The sequence below is a fragment of the Rhinatrema bivittatum genome, chromosome 4 (assembly GCF_901001135.1).
Source record: "Rhinatrema bivittatum chromosome 4, aRhiBiv1.1, whole genome shotgun sequence".
Classification (NCBI taxonomy): domain Eukaryota; kingdom Metazoa; phylum Chordata; class Amphibia; order Gymnophiona; family Rhinatrematidae; genus Rhinatrema; species Rhinatrema bivittatum.
Window position 1 is genome coordinate 425578505 of NC_042618.1, and position 22189 is coordinate 425600693.

Below are 22189 nucleotides of genomic sequence, written 5' to 3' on the forward strand. Positions count from 1 at the left end.
CCCACAAGACTTGCCAAAAGTCCAGCGGGGGTCCGGAACGACCTCCTGCAGTCAAATCGTGTTGGTCTATGGCCGCCGCCATTTTGCGCCGCCATTTTGCAAAATGGCGGCGCAAAATGGCGCCGGCTGAAGACAACACGATTCGATTTCAGGAGGCCGTTCCGGGCCCCCGCTGGACCCCCAGGTAATTTAAGGCATTTTGTGGGGGGTTCGGGAGGGTGGGGGATTTAATTTAAAGGGTCGGGGGTGGGTTTTAGGGTGTTTTAGTGTGCCGGCTCACGATTTTAACGATTTTCATGATACTTTAAACACCCAAACGGCAACAATACGATTCCCTCCCCCTCCCAGCCGAAATCGATCGTTAAGACGATCGAGGACACGATTCACATCTCTACAGGATACTGCAAGGAATAAGCTGTTTGGGACAAGGGTCAGGGCTGGTGGCTGCGTGATGGCTCACAGGCACTGTACTGATTTTATTTTGTTTCTGCAGCTATTCCTGCTGCTGCTGCCGCAGAAAGATCCACAGCATTGCAGCCCAAGGAGGAGAGACAACAAAACGGGGAGAGGGAAAGTGGCTACCACTGGGAAGGAGGTCAAGTGGGGAAGCCAAAGAAGGGACAGGCCGTTGGGGGCTCCGAAAAAAGGGGGCCGGTATCTGCTGGAGTGGGGGTTGTGGGAGGTAGGGGGCTTCTGTTGCTAAGCAGGTGGTTGGGCTTGAGAGACATGGGCTGCAGGTCAGAGGGATGGGGTAAGGCAGAGCTTTCCAAACTGTGTGTCGGGACACGTTAGTGTGTCGCCTGCAGTGTGCAGGTGTGTCGCGCAAGCCCGGTCAACTCTGACGCAAGTTTGGGCTTTTTTTTTCCTAGAGATTCACTTTTTTTTTTCAGTTTATGGGTTGCTTATTATTGGGTGATTTTTGCTGTCAATCGCGTTTTTTTGGGGGGCTTGGTGGGTGGAACAAGCCCAGCCATCCTTGCATTGGCTGCTGCTGCTGCCGATGAGGCCTGGCCATGAGGAGTACTGACTGCAAGCAGCAGTGTCTGGTGATCATGGAAGGGAGTGAAGCACTTAACTGGCAACAATCAAAAAGACGAGGTACATGAGTGTGGGGGCCAGACATGTGCTGGGGGGAGAGAGATGAGTGAGTGGGGGGCAAATGTGCTGGGGGGACAGACATGTGCTTGAGGGGGAGAGATATGAGTGTGTGGGGGCCAGACATGTGCTGGGGGGAGGAGAGAGATGAGTGTGTGGGGGACAGACAATTTGTTTTATTATTGTTTCTCATAAATTATAACAATAACATGAATCTTGGAATATATATTTTTAATATAAATTTAAGGTTTTCATGAGATATTTTATTTATGTATATATTTAAGGAAACATACATAAATTGTCGAAATATGTTTCGTTCGTTTAACCTTTAACCTCTGGTTTACTAGTAGACTGAATTACTGTGTCCCGAAATTATGTTTGTCTAAAACGTGTGTCACCAACATGAAAAGTTTGGAAAGCTCTGGGGTAAGGGGTGAGGAGAGAGGGGTGAAGCTGCTAGACAAGGGATAGGTGATAGAGAGGGGGTGCTGCTGCACATGCAATGGAACGGGGGAGAAAGAGGAGGATGCAGGGCAAGGAGTGGGTGGGGGAGAGAAAGGGAAATCAGATTATGTAGGGTATGGATGTGAAAGAAGGATGCAGGATTTAGTAGTGGAGGGGAGAGAAAGAGGGGACCCAGGGAAAGTGGTGGTAGAAAAAGAAGCCAAAATCATTATTTCTAGAACTTTTTTCTTTAAAATGTTTAACTTATTTTAGAGACTTTGGTGTGGGGGATATTGAAGTTTGAATGTTTTGGGGTTTTGTAATGTATGTTACTGAGATGTTTGCATTTTGTAATCTGCATTTTATATAAATCACTTAAATAGAGGGGAGAAGCAGGGCACAGAGTTGAGGGTGAGATAGGGGTGCAGGGCATGGGAGGAGAAAGAGGGTGAATACAGGGGAAGGGTATGTTTTACTGGAGCTGTTATCACCAGAGGAACAACTGTGTTTTTGCCACCAAAGGAAAGCGTGCTGTGCCAGAACAGACCCTGGTAAATCAAGGGGAGGGGAATTCCAGCCGAAGAAAAAGTTGGTTCTGGCACTGGCGAAATGTACGAGCGTTGGGCGTACTGAACTGCAGCTATCTAGAAGATTACATTTTCTGTTGTTGCATGTTACTAAAATATACATGGCAAGCAAACACTATGATTAAAAATGGTTAAACAGACATAAAAATCCAATAGATCTGAACCCGAACTTGATGCCGGACCGGCAGGTTGCAGTGATTATCGCTATTACGTGGTTTTTTTCTTTTATTCTCTTATTTTAACCTCTTGAACCTTATTTCTAAAAATATTAGATAACGAAACGGGTTGTAAGCGATACCTTTGTAGGTGTCTCGAGTTAGTCCAATTAAACGATATCACTGACAACTTGCTTCTAGAACCTTATTTCTACAAAAACTAAAGTGGTAAAAATAAGAAAAGGGAAAAACACTAACAGTAATAGATTAACACGGCAACCACAAAAGTTTGCCGATGATGAATTAATTTGCTGACATTTGTACAAAACCGTCATGCTGAATCTAAAGGGCACTGGCATGACAGGCAAGCAGCAGGCATCACCACCCCGCCCTCCTTACTTTCAGGGAGGGCTCAGTTGATTGGTTGTAGGAGACTGGCGCGAGATTTCCGTCGGTTCAGTTGATTGGGTGTAAGCCACAAGGAAGTGGGACAGGATGGCAGCCTGGCAGGGCAGGAGGGTGACATCAAATATCTGCGTCTGTCGCACAGGGGTTAATCGGTGAGAAAAACTATCGGACATCCTTCAGTTTTTGGATTCGTGGGTAAAGTATCATATAACTACAATAATTATCGTACGTTTAGGAAACCGTTCAGAGAGCAGGACTACATCTCCCAGCAGGTAGTTCAACCGTGACTTCCGCTTCCGGAGACGGCGCTAGAAGCCGGGCGCGCAGACATGCTGATGAAAGGCAGGTTCCCGATCCGGCGGACGTTGCAGTATTTGCAGAAAGGGGAAATCGTCTTCAAAACTACAGTCAAAGTCATGACTGTCAACTATAATACGCACGGGGAGCTGAGCGAAGGGGCAAGGTATGCAACATCTACACAATCCGGGGCACCCTAAACGGGGGGCATCTATACGCCCAAGGGCACCCTCAGCGTGGGTATTTACACCCCCCCCCCCCAGGCATCCTCCGCGTGGGGCACTTACACATCCCGGGGTACCCTCAGCAAGAGTCATCTCCACGCCCCATGCCACCCTCAGCATGGGTCGTCTGCTCACCCGGGGCACCCTCACTGTGGGGCACTTACACCGGGCATCCTCAGCGTAGATCACCTGCATACCCCATCTACCCTCAGGATGGAGCACTTATCCCCACCACCCTCAACATAAGCCACCCACACACCCCAGCCTTTCTCTGTATAGGGCACCTACATGACCCAAAAAAATTCAGCATGAGGTACCTACATAGCCCAACATTGGGACACCTAAAGATGCTGAGGAATTTGCGCAGTATTATGTATTTTATAAGATTTCCTGACGATCTAGGAGAAGCATACTTGTGATTGCAGACTACAGCAAGGCCCGGAATGTTTAGTTATGTTATACTGTAAGAACCTGACTTTAAGCTAAACACTCTCACTCTTTAATATCTGGAAAAGTACACTGGTAATACAAAGACGTTTTCTTTCATTCAATGTTGTATTTTATTTTGGGGCTGGGAGTGGGTAGGAAATGGGGGTTTAGTACCTGTAACTTTATTGTTAGGATTTTATAATAGAAGCATGTAAGAAAATGTAGGTGCTTTACTCAAGTGCTGACATGCTGTTAAAATAATTTCTAATAGAAATTGATGTTATAACCCACCCCAAAAAGATTAAGTTTTGAGAAATCACAAACCCTCCCAATGAAGTTCAGGGAACCAAAGCCTTCAGTTTATGTATTTTATTTATTTAAAATATTTATATCCTGCACCTTCCAAAGTTCAGGGTGGGGTACAACTTTACATACATAGCCTAAAAAGATGCAGTGCATTAAAGATAGATAAAAGAGGTAATTTTCAAAGGATAGAAAGTATGTAAATGTTACATACTTTCTATCATAGCAATTTTCAAAATCCAGTTACTTGGGTACAATTCAGTGGCATATACTGTAGCATTTCCTAGCGTGTAGCAGATGGACTCAGGACCAATGGGTATAGTGTTCTCTTTGCATACGACTCCTGATAGCAGTTGGAGATGGATCAGATTTCAATCTGATGACAGCCCTAGTACATACACCCTTGCAGGAAGTGCAGTTCTTCAGTATTTTCTGTCTCCATAGCAGTTAGGGGCTCTATGCACGCTTGCACAGCGTTAGAGCAATTTTACCAAAGAAAACCAAAATAAGAAGAAATCTTACCTCTACAGACGAGCCCCGCTCTCCTGCGGTGACACCCATTGGGTCCCTCTCCCAGTTGAGAATTCCCGAGGTGATTTCCGCAATCTCTTGGAGGTAGGTCGACCCTCGGCGGGGACCTAGCCCCCGACATCGGGTGAGGCTGAGAGGCAGCGGGTGCAACTTCGAGCGTGGCAGTGAAGGTATTTTCCCTCTCCCCCCGCAGCCGGAGACCGCCCGGAATGAGACCAGGAAGCGCCGAGACAAGGTAAGGTAGAAATCTATTTAAAAGTCTCCAGTTTCCGAAGCTCGAGGAGTCGCACAGGTCGCCAGCCGGGACCAGTGCCACCGGGTTGATCTGCCCTAGCAGGGCTAGACCCCGGTCAGATCCAAGGGTCCTCCCACATGGAGACACTCTGAGGTGGTCGCCATATTGTCCGCGTGGTCGCCGTCACCTTTTTGATCTGTTCGCCACCCTGTCTGCCGTTCCAATCCGTGCGCACAGAGGCGAGCCATGCGCACAAATACCTTGTGTGCACAACGTCGGGCGCACAAGCGACGGCCATAGCCACGTGCTTACTGTGCCGGGCGCATAACTTCGATCTATGCGCACAACAGCGTGCACATCTCGCAGCCTGCTGTGCCGTGATGACACGCTCCTGTTTATCACAGACCAGGACCAACACTCCTGGGGAGGCCCTGGAACCAGCAGTATCATTCCTCGCGGACGCCGCTTCTGATCTGGTGTGCACCGCAGCTAGAGGAGTTTCATCCGCCGTGGCAGCCAGAAGACAACTCTGGCTCCAAAACTGGTTGGCCAACGCATCCTCCAAAACGAGACTCACAAAGATGCCTTTCAAGGGAACACTCCTGTTTGGAAGCAAACTAGAGAAACTAGCCAACAAATGGGGCGAGTCCCCACTGCCGCAGCTACCGGAGGACAGGAATAAGAGAAACCAGCAATCCTTCCCCCGAACCTCCAGGAGCAGAGGATCACAGTGCTTCAACCCATATGGAAGCACATATCAAGCGGCCCGCTCCGCAGGCCAAAGCCAGTCCTTTCGGAACAAGCACAACAAAAGGGGTGCCAGCTCAGACCCAGGCACCAGTCGCACCTCACAATGAAAATCAGCCAACCCGTCCAAAGGAAGAAGCCTTAGGAGGCAGACTTGCCCTATTCTACCAAAGATGGGTCGAGAGAACTTCGGACAAGTGGGTCCTATCCATCATTCGAGAGGGATATTTCCTGGATTTCCACCACCTCCCTCCGGACAGGTTTAAGGAATCCCCCTGCCACGACCCTTCCAAGAGGATGGCAGTGGAAGCTATACTAACCAGATTGCTAGCCTTAGAGGCTATAACACCGGTGCCTCCACAACAAATAAATACTGGACATTATTCCATTTTATCGTCCCCAAGAAAGAAGGAATGTTCACACCCATCCTGGACCTCAAGGCAGTCAACCGTCACCTGAAGATTCTTCGCTTCTGCATGGGAACCCTACACTCGGTAATAAGGGCGATACAACCGGGAGAGTTCCTTACATCCCTGGATCTGTCGGAAGCCTACCTACACATTCCGATCCATCAAGAACATCAGCGTTTTCTACGCTTCTCGATCCTGGACCGTCACTACCATTCGGGTTAGCCACTGCACCCCGGACGTTCACCAAGTTCATAGTGGTGACGGCAGCAACACTGAGGAAGGAAGGAATCCGCCTGCACCCTTATCTAGACGATTGGCTGATCAGGGCGAAATCCCCAGAGGAAAGCCACCAGGCAACCAACAGAGCCAAAACTCTACTGGAGAGCCTCGGGTGGGTGGTCAACACAAACAAGAGCTGCCTGCAGCCCTCCCAATCTCTAGAATACCTGGGAGTCTGGTTCAACACCAAACAAGACAAGGTCATCCTGACTCGGACAAGGAGATCAAAACTGATGACCCAGTTACGAAACCTGTTGAGCGAACTTTGCCCCACACCATGGGACTACCTACAAGTCCTCAGCCTCATGGCATCCACACTGGAAGTAGTGCCATGAGCACGGGCTCACATGAGACCCCTACAACGCTCCCTACTATCACGATGGAATCCACTGTCCTAGAACTACACTGTACATCTTCAGCTCCCGGACAGAGTTCGGGCCCAACTACGATGGTGGCTACAAGAAGACCATCTGAGCCAGGGAACGAGACTATCCTCACCAACCTGGATCCTGCTCACCACGGATGCCAGCCTACGAGGATGGGGAGCACACTGCCAGGAGCTAACCGCCCAAGGGCAATGGAACAAGGAAGAGTCGGGATGGAATATCAGTCACCTAGAAGCCTGGGCAGTCAGACTGGCCTGCCTACGGTTCGGTCACAGATTCCAAGACAAAGCGGTCAGAGTAATGTCGGACAACGCTACAACAGTGGCCTACATGAACCAGAAGCCAACAGGTGTCTCTGGAAATAAACCCCCTAATGTCATGGGCAGAAGCGAATCTTCAAGAGATCTCGGCCGTCCACATCGCTGGGAAAGACAACATCGCTGTGGATTACCTCAGCAGAGAAAGTCTAGACCCAGGAGAATGGAGGCTGTCGCCCACAGCATTCCAATTAATAGTAAACTGTTGGGGAACACCAATCATGGACCTCCTGGCAAATTGGTCCAACACCCAAGTGCCCGGTTTCTTCAGCCGCAGGCGGCAACCCCAGTCCCAGGGAATTGATACACTGGTACAGACCTGGCCACAGGAGATGCTGTTACACGCCTTCCGGCCGTGGCCCCTATTGGGCACAATCATCCACAAGATAGAACACCACAGGGGACCAGTACTGGCCAAGAAGACCATGGTACGCAGACATGCGAAGACTGCTGACAGGGAGCCCCTTCTCACTACCTCCACACACAGACCTGCTCCAACAGGGACTGATCCTCCACGAGGATCCAGCTCGATTCTCTCTTACGGTCTGGCCATTGAGAGGACTCACCTGAGGAAGAATGGATACTCGGGGGCAGTAATTGACACCCTACTCCAAGCACGCAAGTTCTCCACATCCCTAACATACATAAGGATTTGGAGAGTATTCGAAGCCTGGTGTGAGGACCGCGACATCATACCACGCTCAGTCAAAATTCCTGCAATTTTGGAATTCCTGCAGAACGGCCTATAGAAGGGATTGTCCCTCAACTCCATCAAGGTACAGGTGGCCGCATTGTCATGCTACGGAACCAAGAGCGAGAGCGGCAGCATAGCCTCTCACCCAGATGTGTCCCTATTTCTGAAAGGAGTCAAGCAGGAACATCCTTCAGACCTCTCAGTGGCCTGTCTCTCCGACTATTAACATTGAAGAAAGCCTTCCTGCTGGCAGTCTGTTCAGCCCGTCGTATATCCGAGCTACAAGCACTGTCCTGCCGGGAGCCGTTCCTCAGACTCACCCCAGGAACTATCCAGTTACGCACAGTTCCGTCGTTCCTCCCCAAAGTGGTGTGTGTCTTCCATCTCAACAAAACCATCTCGCTACCATCGCCAGGTGAACATAAGAATTCGGAAGAGGCTCGAAGTCTACGCCATCTCAATGTCGGCAGACTCCTAATCCGATACCTGGAAAGGTCGGAATCCGTACGAAAGACGGACCATCTATTCATCCTTCACAGATGGAAGAAGCAAGGGGAAGCGGCCTCGCGAGCAACCATAGCCTGCTGGATCAAAGAAGTCATCAAGGCGGCCTACGTAGAAGCAGGCAAGCCACCGCCTTTACAAGTCAAGGCCCATTCTACTAGAGCCCAGGCAGTGTCCTGGGCGGAAACCAAGATGCTGTCACCTGCCAAGATCTGCAGGGTGGCGACATGGTCCTCCATCCACACCTTCTCCAGGTTTTACCGCCTGGATGTTCAGGCTTGGGAGGACACAGCATTTGCAAGGGCAGTACTAAGTGGGTCACGGGCAGCCTCCCACCCGGTTCTGGAGTAGCTTTTATACATCCCGTTGGTCCTGAGTCCATCTGCTACACACTAGGAAATGGAGAAATTACTTACCTGATAATTTCGTTTTCCTTAGTGTAGACAGATGGACTCAGCATCCCACCCACTGCTGCCGTTACACATGGAATTCTCAGGTGATTCACGGGTAAGCCATGCTTTCCTTCAGCTAGGACACCCATCCTACTGGGTGTCGACGTTTCTCGGTTGAGGGCACTGGCGGTCTCCAGCTATAACCAATTCAACCGGTTTAAATTAATTGTTAGCCAAGTTATAAAGTTAATCAAGTTTATTCAGTCACACATATATCCACAATGCTTTTCAAGGAGAATACTGAAGAGCTGCACTTCCTGCAGGGGTATATGTACTAGGGCTGACGTCAGATTGAAATCTGATCCGTGTCCAACTGCTATCAGGAGTACACTATACCCATTGGTCCTGAGTCCATCTGTCTACACTAAGGAAAATGAAAATATCAGGTAAGTAATTTCTCCAATTTTCGAAAGCCCATGTACATGTTTAAAATCCAATGTGTGGTTTTTTTTGGGGGGGTTTTTTAAATCTAGCCCAGTATATATAGAGTCAGACACAATAGTGGGACAAGGACCTGCTTATCACATATGACTTAATACGATACCGCTTTTATTCAAAGATGGTAGACAAGTTTGACTTCTCCAAATGTTTGAATTTATTTGCAGAAAATTTGTTTTCTTCAACATTCCTCAGATCCAGTACAAAAATCCATGGGTCCAGATCATGATGTTTAAGAATATGACTCCATCATCCTTTCTAAAGTTTTATTTAGGTGGGTAAACACTGCTTCTCTGCTCCCCGAACTCAAGAGTATATGTTCTCCCTTAAATCAATATGTCGACCAAGTCTGGGTGTGAATTCCAGAAAAAAATATGCCCTTTCTTCCGATTGGACCAGTCATTGCGTATGGGATTTCCCCTTCGTCACAGCCGATGGCGACAGGACCCACCTCTTTTATGACCTCTCTCTAGGTTTATAAGGGAGCTGTGGTCAAGGCCTAAACCCAGCCGTGATGGACAGGTGCTAAACTCCAGAGTCTTGGTTCGTCCTCTGCCTGGTTGAGCCACTTGACTCCTGGGCTATTAGTTGTTAGGGGGCTACCTCCCCCAGTAAGAGTCTGCTCCTGGATGGGAGAGTCCCCCAGATGAGCTCCCTTGGGTCCCCTCATAGTTTCTCTTTGCAGCTGGTGAAGTTAACCAGGCAGGCGATTTCCTCCTCTCCAACCCAGGGAGTTGGGACCCCAAGGGAATGGTAGGGCTCTGGGCTGCCCCCCACCCCAGCTCTGATCCACACCCTGCGCTTACCTCTTCTCCTCCTTTCTCTTCATCCTGCAAGTTCAGTGTGAATAAACTTGTAAAAAAAAAAAAAAAAGAGAGAGGAAATACCTACAGGAAGAGAACTTCAGAGCCCTGAGGCAGGGCAGGGACCTTTGCTGACATTCTCCCCACAGCATCAGAGGGGGGGGGGGGGGGGGGAGTACTCCTGGGGAGCCATGGGGAGGAAAGGAAAATGTTTGTGAGGCACCACGGTTGAGTCAGAACATCCATGGGAGGAGGAGAGAGGTGAGGCAAAGCTGAAGCATGCTGGGGGCCATGGGACACCAGCACTCGGCTGCCTGTATTGTTAAACAGCATTCTTCATTTTTGCTCTGCATCAGCCCGACTGGAAAAAAAAAAAAATTAAGAAGTGAAGGCTCCTGTGGATAGGCAGCTCAGTTTCACACTTCTTCCATGGAAATCTTCTTCTTGGTCCCTTTTTTACATGATGTTGAAAAGGAAGCTATGATGAGAGGCAGAAGGTGTGCTGCTTGTGACAGAAAAAAAAAAGGTGCTGACAGTGTAATCACTATGCCTCATGTGTGACCAGGATATAGAACAGGACCAGCAGCTGGCACAGTCCCTGCTTGACCAGACAGAGCAGGTACAGCCGGAGGACCTGCTGGAAGAGGCAGCCGAACTAGTGGGAGGTGGTGTAGTGGACCTGGAAGGCCTTCAGACCCTGCAAACTTTGAACATGCCCTCACTGAGAAAACAGGATGGTGAATCACATCAGGTCTGGGAATCCATCTGAAGGGCCCGAGGGTGCAGGCCCACCTGAATTTACTTGCTGTATGTATCGGGCATTTTCCCGGGCAGGCACAAGACTTTCATGATTAGGGATTTATCCCCTGCCATTAAAGGACAGAGAAACCCTCTTAAGGATGCCCAAGGTGGATGCCGTAGAGTTTGCTGTTACCCGGAAGACTACCATCTCGGTTGAGGGAGAAATCTCCCTAAGGGATTCTCAAGTTAGGAAAATTGATATGAATTTAAAACAAGCTTTCTCTACTGATATGCTGGCCTTGCAGGCAGCCCGGGCAGTAGGTCGCTGGGTGCAGCATCCTCCTGGACTCTGAGGATAAAGTGAGGATCGAATCAGGGGTAGCGTTTCTAGCAGACACCCGTATGACCTAATAAGGTTGACATCTTGGGCGGTAGCCTCGGAAGTCATAGCAAGGAGGTTGTTATGGCTCTGGAGTTGTATCCAAGGCCCGCCTCAGCAAGTTCCATTTCAAAGGAGGCCTAGTGTTTAACAAAGAGCTTGAAAAGCTCGTTACAAGTCTGGGGGAATCCAAGCTCCAGAGGTTACCTGAAGATAAGCCGAAAGGAAGACTGCAAGGGCCAAGGCGCCAATGTTGCAGGGACTTGTGAAGTTTCAAGCGGGCAGATCTGCACCACAACAAACAAGAAGGTCCAGGGCCCAGGAGAGATAAGGGAGTCCTCCCCGCAGCCACAGGCTTGGGGCACCCAGCACAGTGACTGTCAGCAGGCCCATCCTGCAGTAGTACCAGTGGGCTGCCGCCTCCTGCGGTTCTATCCGGAATGGGCCCATATCACATAAGACCAACAGGTCCTGGATATAGTCCGGCGAGGCTATGCCCCCGAATGCTTAAGTTAAGTGCCAGGCATGTTTTTGGTGTCTCCTTGCACATTGCTGATGAAAGAGAAGCTGTGAAGGGGACACTGCAGAAGCTGCAACTCCTGCAGGCCACCGTGCCAGGGCCCCCACAGAAGAGGGGCCAAGGCACTTATTGAATATGTTTTGTGGTGCCCGAGAAAGACGGCTCTTTCTGACCTGTGTTGGACCTAAAGGAGGTAAACAGATGCCTTCACGGGCCCCGCTTTTGGATGGAGACGTTAAGATCAGTAACTGCCTCAGTCAGGGAAGGGGAGTAGTTTGACCTCTCTGGATCTAGCAGCAACATACTTTCATATTCCCATTTGGGGAACTCATCAGAGCCTGTTCAAATTCTGCATCCTAGAACAGCATTTCCAGTTCTAAGCTCTGCCCTTCGGCTTGGCCGTGGCACCCAGGACCTGTCCCAAGGTCGGGGTGGTGGTGGGGGCAGCCCTTCGCAAGCGAGGCATTATGGTGCACCCCTGCCTAGGTGACTGGCTCATAAGGGCCATGTCTTTACAGGGGGGTGATCCTGCTCTTAGAACAGCTAGGGCAGGTGCCAAATCCTGCAAAGAGCAACCTGACCCCCAATACAGGGCTTAGACTTCCTGGGACCCTGTTTCGACATGAAAGAGGGAATGGCCGCTCTGACTACCAAGAATGGCCAAACTGATTCAGATGGTACAGGCCAATTCCTATGAAGGACCTGGCTCTATTCTGTTGTATGGCTTTGCCCTTGAAAGGACATGTCTGACATAATATTGGGGTACCAGTCAAATATAGGACACTGATAGGCCAATTGCTTCTTGCGGCCCAGTTCTCAGTGGCCACTTTCTGGAAGTCTTATCCTACTATTGCACATTGGCAGGCACAAGTTAAAAATGTTGTTGACATTGAGCTGTTGCGTCATAATGGGTTCCAAACACGCTAAATATGTTTGTAACCCATATCTTGAATATTTGACGAAAACATAATGTACTTGTATGATGATGCCTTTGCATTATTTAACTCATAGGTGCTTCTTGACAACTAATGCATCTCATTCACTTGTGGTTTGCAGTACTGGAGTTTTGTTATCTATATGGTCTTAGTGCCTAGGAATACCTCGAGCTTGTATTATGGTTGGGAGGCTTATTCTTCTACTCTTATTGTTGTATGCCTGTTTGTTTAATCAATAAAAATAAAATTATAAAAAAAAAAAAGACATGCCTGAGATAAAGGGGTTACTCCGCAGATGTGATCTCAGCCATGCTGAAGGCATGATAGTCCTCAATATCTTTGGCATATATTAGAATTTGACGTGTGTGGGAGATGGTCTGCAGAACATGGCTCCATGGAAAACAAGCGTACCTCATATCCTAGAGTTTTTAACTCCTTAAGGGTACAGGTAGTGGTGATTGCATGCGCCAGGAGCCGAGATAAGGGTGCCCAGCTGGCAGCACACCCGGATGTAGTGAGATTTCTAAAAAGGAGTAAAGCGAGTATGCCGTTAGTTACTCAGAGGGACCACAATCTAGTCCTGAGGTCCCTGTTCAGACTTCTTAGACAGAGCTTGATAAAGGATCTATCACCGAAGACAGTCTTTTTAGTAATGATTTGTTCAGCATGGCACATTTCTAAACTACAGGCCCTCTAATGCAAAGCTCCTTACTTGGTCTTTTCCCCCCATTCAGTAATGTTTTACCCAGTATCATCCTTTCTGCCCAAGGTAGTATCAGCCTTTCGCGTCAATTAATCCATGTCACTGCTGGCCTTTAATGGCAGGCAGGACAAGGGAAAGATGCATCTATACTTCCTAGATGCACGACGGGTCCTGTTGAGGTACTTGAAGGAAACAAACTCCTTTAGGAGAATGGAAAAAGCTAGTTGTGGTATTTGGAGATCCCCAGGAGACGCAGCATCTAAGGCCGCCCTAGCTAGGTAGATCAAGAGGATGCTAGCCTGAGCACAAACATTCACAGGCTGGCAGGGCTACGGGCCCATTCGAGGGCACGAGCAGCAGCATGAGCTGGACTATGTTCGCTTTCTCCAGATGAAATTTGCAGGGCTGTTACATGGTCTTCGCTGCACATCTTCCCTAAGTTTTACAGGTTGGATGTGCAGGGCAAGTCAGATTCAGCCTTTTGAAATGGGAATCCTGAGGACAGCTCTGTCCTTCCTCCAGCCCCAGCAAGGGGAAGCTTTGTAACTCCAATATGTAATGACTGGTCTAGCAGAAAGATAAGGATAACTAACTTACCTGATAATTTTCTTTTCTTGAGGCCTGCTAGATCAGTTCAGATCCTGTCCAAGAAGTTGAGGATCATTAGGGTGATAACTTTGTATGAGGCAGCCCTCTCAATTTCTTTCTGCTTTTCCTGTATTTCACACCTCAACCCACTCAGAGCAGTTTTCAGTCCTTTGTGGTAGAAGGTCCAGATTGGGCAATGAAGGGATTTCAGGGGGAACACAGGCCACGACCACACCTCCCTTATAAGCCCAGAGTGAGGTCATAAAAGGGGTGTCCCCTCTGGCTCTGCTATCAAGGAGGGGGAAATGCTATACATGACTGGTCTAACAGGACTCCAGGATAGAAAATGATCAGGTAAGCATAATTTTAACCCTATGTCCTATTGCTGGAAGAAGTTTTGGCATATTTTGTCACCCTTCTCTATGTTTGAAGTCGCTGTTGGCACTCTTGAAATATTATGGTTTTACACACAGCAACAAAAGCCTCCATGGCTGATCCCGAACTAGTTTCCGATTTATAGCAGCATAAAAAATGAAGGTTCACAAACAAGTTGTAGATGAGGCCTTTTAATTGGACTAACTCAATATGTTGGAGTTGTGGGGCTCTGCTGCCTTTCTCAGGTCAGTGCAGAATGAATACACAACTTGTGTATAGCTGGATACTTTGTTACCTTGTTCATGACTTCACTTCTCAAACTGTTCTTGCCTCTGATGTGTACTTAGCTGGGTAATACCTGTAGGGCAGGACCTCTTTGCTGTGATGTGCCCCTGGTTTTGGGCATCGCGCAAATGGCAACATAACAAACTTTTAAAAAAAAAACTTGATTGCGTAGTGCATTGCAGGTAGAGCATTCTTTAATTAAAAAAAAAAAAAAAGGAAGAGGTGGTGGGGGGAGAGAGAGTGAAAGCTTCCTGCAATAATGGAACATTCTGGAGTGTTGTGCTAAGAATGTCTGATAATGCCTTCACGTTACATTACAAGGCCAAGCTGCCCCAGCCCTGTCGTCTTTCCCTAAGGAAGGGACAGGAATGGAAATGATTTCCTGTAAGCTTATAGTAGGAAAGGTGTTTGAAGGCTTGATAAAGATGACAATTCACATAATTAATAATGCAGCTTGTGCTTCATTTTGTTTCTTTAATATTCTGGCTGCAGTTTGCTGTAGCCGGTGGGGGTATTTCTCATCGTAGGACTCTCCAGTACTAGTGCATGCGCTGCTTTTTCTTAACGTGCATCTAACATCCAGCAACGAAGGCCAGTGGAACGTGCTCTCATATATCTGTTTGTCTATGTGTCACCCATCAGACAGAGGCGAGCAAGTACTGGTTGACATGGAAGATAAAAGCAATCGAGACATTCTTCAGCATGTGAAAAAAATCCTGGGGAAAAGCGAGTGAGTAAGGAAGAAAACTTTTCCCAGATCTAGGCTTAGTTACAACTCCTGCTGCCCAAACCACCGGTGTTTTCTGCACCAGGAAGTATTGCAGGGGGTCCCTGGAAGCCTGTCTGTTAAGATCTGGTCCTTCCTGGTTGAGTTTATGGTATGTTTCAGACACGTGCCTGTTGGGGAATTCTGATAATGTAAAGGGCTGTAAGGCTTGTTCTCTGTGGTTGCCTCAGCTTTCATATCTCACTGGATTACCTTTAACTCCTGTCACTGTAACTCTGGATCTGTTTGACTCCTTCAGTGAGCTTTACCGTGGAAGGAGCATATTGTAATAGATAGGAGTGTGCAGATATTTTTGTTCCATTTCGTTTTAGTGTGCATTAATCCAAATGAATGCATACCTTAGTACAGGGATGGCTAACTCTGGTCCACCAGCCACAAACAGGCCTGGTTTTCAGGATATCCACAGTGAATATGCATGAGATAGATTTGCATGCACTGCCTCCATTATATTCAAATCTCATGCATATTCATTTGGAATATCCTGAAAACCTGGCCTGTTTGTGGTTCATGCGGAAGGGAGTTGGTGACCCCCTGCCTTAGTAGATAATAGCAGAAAAAATACCAATCATCCCATCCTGCTAAGGATAATGGAGAAATTACTTTTCTGATAATTTCATTTTCCTTAGTGGAGACAGATGGAGTCAGGACCAGTGCGTTTATGGTCCCCTCCCACTAGATAGAGATGGAGCAAGCTGACGTTATAGTGTATATAACCCTGCAATGACCCCACCCTGCCGTCATTGCCTTCAAAAGCAACTGTGGACAGACTAGCATAAATCTTGATTAAAAACAGGTACCCAGAACTGTATTCAACCAACCATAAACACTGAACTCACATAAGATTCCAGGTACCCCAAGCTAGGGATTGGATGAACACTTACCAGTAATCCCTTGGGACCCAGAACCCCACACTCATGCAGCAGCCAAGGGCCGGAAGCTGAGTCCATCTGTCTACACTAAGGAAAACAAAATTATCAGGTAAGCAATTTCTCCATTTCCTAGAATGTAGACAGATGGACTCGGGACCAGTGGGATGTACCAAAGCTACTCCCCAACAGGGTGAGAGGCTGCCCATGGTCCAGCCAACATTGCACGAGCGAAGGCTGCATCCTCCCGGGCCTGCCCATCCAGACAATAAAACCTGGAAAATGTGTGTAAGGAGGACCATGTCGCAGCTTGGCAGATATTGACGGAAGACAACAGACTAACCTCTGCCCATGACACTGCCTGAGCCCTAACCTGAGTAGGCAACAGCTTTCCATCATCCACATATGCAGCCGGGACCACCACCTTAATCCAACTAGCTGTTGTAGCCCGCAAAGCCAGAGAACCCTGCTTACTCCAGCAATGGAGAACAAACAGGTGATCCATCTTTCGAAAAAACTCAAGAGACCTCCAGATATCGCACGACAATACACCTAACATCCAAGAAGCAGAAAAGATGAAACTCCTCCTGACCTTATCCAGGGATGGCAAGGAGATGGACCGATTCAAATGAAAGTCCGAGACCACCTTGGGCAAGAAGAATGGAACAGTAAGCAGGTGTAATGCCCCCAGAGTCACCCAAAGGAATACTCCTGGCCAGACAAGGCCTGCAGCTCAGAAATCCAATGCACAGAACACACAGCCACCAGGAACACAGTCTTCAAAGTCAACAACCGTAAGGAAAGGCTACGCAGTGGTCTGACCATAGGGTCCGCCAAAAAGTCCAGCACCAATTAAGACTCCACAGTGGAACCAGTAATCTTAACTGAGGCCTAAGGTGCTTCCCTTCCTTCAAAAAAAAAAAAAGAAAAGACCACGTCAGGATGAGATGACAAGGAAGCATGATTCACCAGCCCTCTGAAAGAGGCAAGAGCCACAACCTGCACCTTCAAGGAATTAAGGGCCAAACCTTTTTCAATCCATCCTGCAAAAAATCCAGAATGAGAGGGATCTTAACTAATGAGGATGAACACCCCACTCCTCACCACCAGGCCTCAAAAACTCTCCAAACCCGCCCATAAGCCAAGGAAGTGGAGAACTTGCGAGCACGGAGTAAAGTGGCAATCACCACAGAGGAAAAACCACACTTTACGTAAGGAAACCAAAATGGGATTCTTCCTCGGCTCTGAAATAGCATCCAAACCAGAAACACCCAGCTGTTTCAAGGTCTGGGAAATCGGGGCCAGCAGTTCATCTCTGTGAAAGAACCACAACATGGTTCTATTATGGTTCCAGCCCTAGAGGAATTTCCCCATCTTCAGGGAATCAGGATCAACCTCATCAGTGCCATCCAGATTCCTGGCGGGAACACCCACAGGGAGCTGAGGCGAGCCCCGACCCTTAAGCATAGGACTGGAAGAGGGAGGAGCCAACAGCTGAGGGTCCGTCCAGACAGAAGTGGGGGAAGCGAAGGACTGCGCCTAAAGAAAGGCTTGTAGGCCTGAAAAAATTCCACCCAAGAAGGAACTGGAGCTGGTCCCACAGAACTGCCTGCTCCAGCAGAGAAGCCAGTCAAAGAGAACCAAGATCTGGCGTCCCCACCCCCAGTCAAGGCCATGACCAACCCATCATCAGAATGGGAAGAGCCAGGCTTAGCAAAATCCCAAGAAGACAACTCTCCCTGAGCGTCTGAGCAGTGCTGACACAGGTTAGAAGCCAGGTCAGGCTGAGAAGCCCTAATATGACAGGCAGTACAAATAGGAAGATGCTTTGGCTTCTTTCTTACTGGTGCCATTTGTTGCAGTAAACGTGCATCGGAACAGCTCACACTCAAAAATTAAATGTGCCCAAAAAATCACCTAGAAGAAAGCACGGCAAGGCGCATGCACAACCTGTGCACCAAGTTAAGTGCGCAAAAAAGTTTGTGAACGTAAAAAGCTTGCCCAAAAACGGAGCGCACAATGTGTGCACAGAGCCATACACTGTGCACACCGATGGCCTATAGAGGGCAGCAGAACACTCACAAGAGCGCGTGAAAACTGCTGCCACTGCCTACCATGCAGCATGCAAGAAAAAAAGCCTAAGTTGGGGGCCTAGCCCACTTGGGGTCGCTCAACCCACCAAGATCCCTGACCCCAAACGGGAGCGGGAATGAAAGTTGGCATGGTGCGCCGAGAACGGAAACCAGAGGAGGTCCTGAAACCTCTTTGTCTCTGATTCAGCTACATATCTATATATTTTTTTTTAAACCTTACCAGAGCTCAGCGCTCGGCGCTTACTGGCTCCTGCACCCGCTTCCTTTCAGCTGACCTAGCAGCTAAGTCCATGCCAGGAAGCCCAGCTACCGGACCAAGGCACACCTCTGAGGGACCACAGAAATCGCCTCAGGAATTCTCAACTGGGGGAAGGACCCTTAGGCATCATAGCAGGAGAGCAGGGCTTTCTTTTCCTGAATTTAGAATTTTAAATTTCTCCTTTGAAAAAGCTCAAAGCAATCCCCATAGGGAGATACATGTCCACTATCTGCTGGAGACGGAGAATGCTAGCAGGCTGGGGTCACAGCAGGGTTATATATATACTGTGACGTCAGCTTGCTCCATCTTCATCTGCTGGCAGGGAAGCATAAACCTACTGGTGTGGAGTCCATCTGTCTACATGCTAGGAAATAGGATATATCCAGCTGGCAGCCAGAGTGTAAGATAACCATCCTTTTTCAAGACACTTTTTGCTCTCTGTCTTCTACCATCTTGGGCAGAAGAGCATATAAAACCCCCAGCTAGTTCACACCCAGCTCTCCTCCCTTGGCTCATCTAATCCCAGAGCTCTGTAATAATCTAAATTGCTGCAAACACCAGCATGGCTGTTACCTAAACAGCTGGCCTCATAGGTCCCCTGCATAGCCTGCGGGCACCTATCTGTCCGCTAGGACTTTTAACAGTTTTATGTTACTCGTCATTTGTTCTGGCAACCCCACCACTTGTTCAGTTGTTAAACATGAGTTGGTAGGTTGCACATCTGCCATATTCACTTCTTTTGCAACTAAGGATCATCTGCTTAGCCCATGCCCTTTGCTTTGTAATTCATTGAGAAAGCGTAAGCAGTTTACTCAGTCTCAGTAGCCTTCAAACTTTTGATTCTTCCCTAATCTTTCAAATTTAAAATAATTTTCTCAGTAAGGACAACAGGCTCAGCCTGCAAAAAAATATTTGTGGAAGGGAACAATAAAGGATGACATCTTTATTGGGTTAGTCCAGCTGGGGAAGGAGGTGAGAACCGTGACGAGCAGCATGCACAACCCAAAAAGAGCAGCTGATACAGAAGTAGGAGTGGGGTGTCAGGCAGAGCAAATAATGAGACAAGGCAGCCCCAATGGAATGCAATCATTTTGAACTACAGTATGGAGAACTTTTCTCACGTGCCAAGGCAATGTTCAGTCAAAAGCATTTCCCCACATGTTTAAAGTTTTTATGGGCTGAAAATGCACCCATTGATATCCAGGCTGAGAAGCCTGACAATCACGTATCTCCCCCCCCCCCAAAAAAAAAAAGATCTGCAGTCCTTGGCCTGCCGTGGTGCTTTTTTATATTGTCCTTAGTATCAATGAGGCAAATGACCTTTCCTTGCATGGTTCTGTTGTGACAATCTTGGGGGGGGGGGGGGGGGTGCCTAATCTGAAATTTGCATACCACCCTTCTCCTTTTCTTGCAGGGATACACTCAGAGCAGAGGAGCAAGCAACCATGGTGAAATCCCACCCTGCAAACTTTGGGCCACGGAAGTACTGCCTGCGGGAATGCATGTGTGAGGTGGAAGGTCAGGTGCCCTGCCCTGGCCTCGTGCCATTACCAAAGGAACTAACGGGAAAATACAAAGTTGCTCAAAGAGAGAGCAGCAAGGCCTGATTCCAGAGAGAGAGAGCTGCCTTAGGGGGCCACCTTCTGCCTTTCCTAGCTGACCATTTATAGCAGTCAGGGATAAGGGGGCAGCTTTAGAGCAGGAAAACCTGAGACTTCTCGGCCATGATCCTAGGAAACTGCTGACTGGATTCTCATGTCTCTCCTGAGCATGGCAGGAGAAAAAAAAAGATACACGACCTGCTTTTCTATGTTAAATGTCAGCAGTTGGTATTATGATTAAATATTTATAATACATCCGCTCTAGTTTTTAAAGCCGACTTTGGTTGTAGATACAACACCAGTGTAGAGATGGTGACGTTTATTTCCTACCACATGCACTAACACAATTACCCCTAACCTTTGCTTTACCTCAGCACTGCTGCAAAAACCTGCTTGACAGTTGTAACACTCAGATACATTTTTTTTTTTTTTTTAAACTCCCAATGGCATAAGCTAATGCATTGGAAGTTGAAAAGTGGCTTGAGCACTGGCTGACCACACCTTTTATCTCAAGTGGGGAGAGGCTAAATGGGAGAGAGCTTATAGAAGCATGTCTTGTGCTCCTAGCAGGCTACAAGGAAAAAAATAAACGCATTGTGGAGCCTCTGCCTCTTGTCCTCACTGGTAATGGGCGATTGCCAGCAGCTGATCCAGCATTAGAAACTTTACGCCACCTCTGCCCAGGAGTAAAGTTAAGAAATTGTGCATGCAGCTAGTGCTCTTCTCTGTAGTGGGAGGTAATGCTTAATATCTCTCATTTGCAGTTAATTTCCATGTGAGGGAGAGGAGCTGAGTGCACGTTTTTGGCTGCTCCTTTTGTGAGTGTAAAACACTTTTTTGCTCATAAAATGTATGTGCTAAGAGCAGGTAAACCTGTGCTTTTGGGGGAACGCGCCTTTCTGTTTGTTTGTACAACGAGTGCGCCTACTCCTGCTCCAGCCCTCGCCCCCTGCCCGGTACGTAAGTCTGCAAAGAGACATGGTCCTCCTGAACAAAGCAGGGGCTAAACAGAGTTGCTGGTATTTCAAAACAGTTATGTAATCCACACCTATGGAAAGTACAGGTTTTACTTTATTACATAGTTCTGTTTTTTTTAAATTTCCAATATTGTGTAAGTATAACAGTGCATGCAGGTTTATTCAAGATGAACAAATATGACTGACAAAAGCAGCACTTCTACAATGGGAGAGCACCACAGCATGGGGGTGGGGAGAGTCCCCTTGTCTTAAAGCAGCAATAGAAGTTAAAAAATTAGGTAATCATATTTCACCATAATTTTTACTTAAGTTCTTAGATGTTAGTGCTTAAAAATTTTGTAAGGTTCTTGGATTAACTATTCCCACCGTAACGATTTAAAGTCAGGATTGCCACGGCTGTGCTGATCTTTATCAGAACCCCCTCTGTGCATCAAACTTATCCTTGTATACAGCACAGGGACAGCCACTGTAAATATAAAGGGTTTGTTTATAATAAAGTGTGCACAACCTTTTCTTCTAATATGTGAGAGCATGTGAACAAAGCCTGTAATGCTGCTTTAAGCATTTCCCTCTACCTCTAGTACTTTTTACTAGGGCAGAGATCATAAGATACATTCCAGTACGAGGCAACATCCCTTACTAAAAAATACACAATTTTCATAAGAATTAAGTTACATATATACCAAGTATAGTTGTAGTTAGTGTATTACAGCATAAAATACAAGCAAGATGTAACCTTTCTTAAAGGGAATATAAAGTATTCATATGCAGTGAAAAACAGAAGCTGAACTGCCACCAAGTCACATTGAACCCTTGGGTGCCCAGCCTTTGCCCATTAAAAGTGCTTTTCACAACTCCAATGCTCTGGCTGTTTACCTGCAGAAATGCAGTGTGTGAGCTTTAGTAGGGCACCACAGGCCTTAAAACAGCAGCATTGCAGGGGGACATCAGCGAGAAGCCAGAATGTAATTACAGGTGAGCAGAGAAGCATCAGGAAAAGAAAGCTGGTGGGCAGGATGCTTCAGTTAACTGCAAATGTTAGATCAAAATGAAGTTGTATTGAAGCAATAGAGCCACGCTGTCTCAATGCCTACTAACAGTCCATATTCTGTTTTCATGGCAGCAATTCCCTGTACCTCTGTCAGGTCAAACCTGCTGCAGAGGCGCAGATGGGCTCTTGCTAGCCACCTACGCGAGAGACAGACTTTGTCTGCTTATTACCTCAGTGTTCTTTACCAATGGGCTGTTTTAGTAACAATACAAGGGTGACCATCAGCCAATCAAAATGCACAATTCCCAGCCTTTCTCTACAGAGTCCTGCCCAAAAGGGTTTTATTATGTA

The 22189-nt window shown here is 47.7% G+C and overlaps 1 protein-coding gene across 2 annotated transcripts; it reads left to right on the forward strand.

Moving 5' to 3' along the window:
- The first annotated feature begins 2727 nt into the window (after positions 1-2727).
- On the forward strand, positions 2728-21376 carry MRPS25 (mitochondrial ribosomal protein S25). Of its 2 annotated transcripts, XM_029601397.1 has the most exons (5): positions 2728-2841; positions 2925-3152; positions 9103-9209; positions 14907-14994; positions 19684-21376. In XM_029601397.1, the coding sequence occupies exons 2-5, from the start codon at positions 3019-3021 to the stop codon at positions 19874-19876; spliced, it is 522 nt and encodes a 173-aa protein (XP_029457257.1). In that variant the 5' UTR covers positions 2728-2841; positions 2925-3018; the 3' UTR covers positions 19877-21376. The 2 variants fall into 2 exon arrangements, with proteins under 2 accessions (XP_029457257.1, XP_029457258.1); XM_029601398.1 differs by lacking the exon at positions 2728-2841 and having other exon boundaries at positions 2906-3152.
- Positions 21377-22189: the final 813 nt, after the last annotated feature.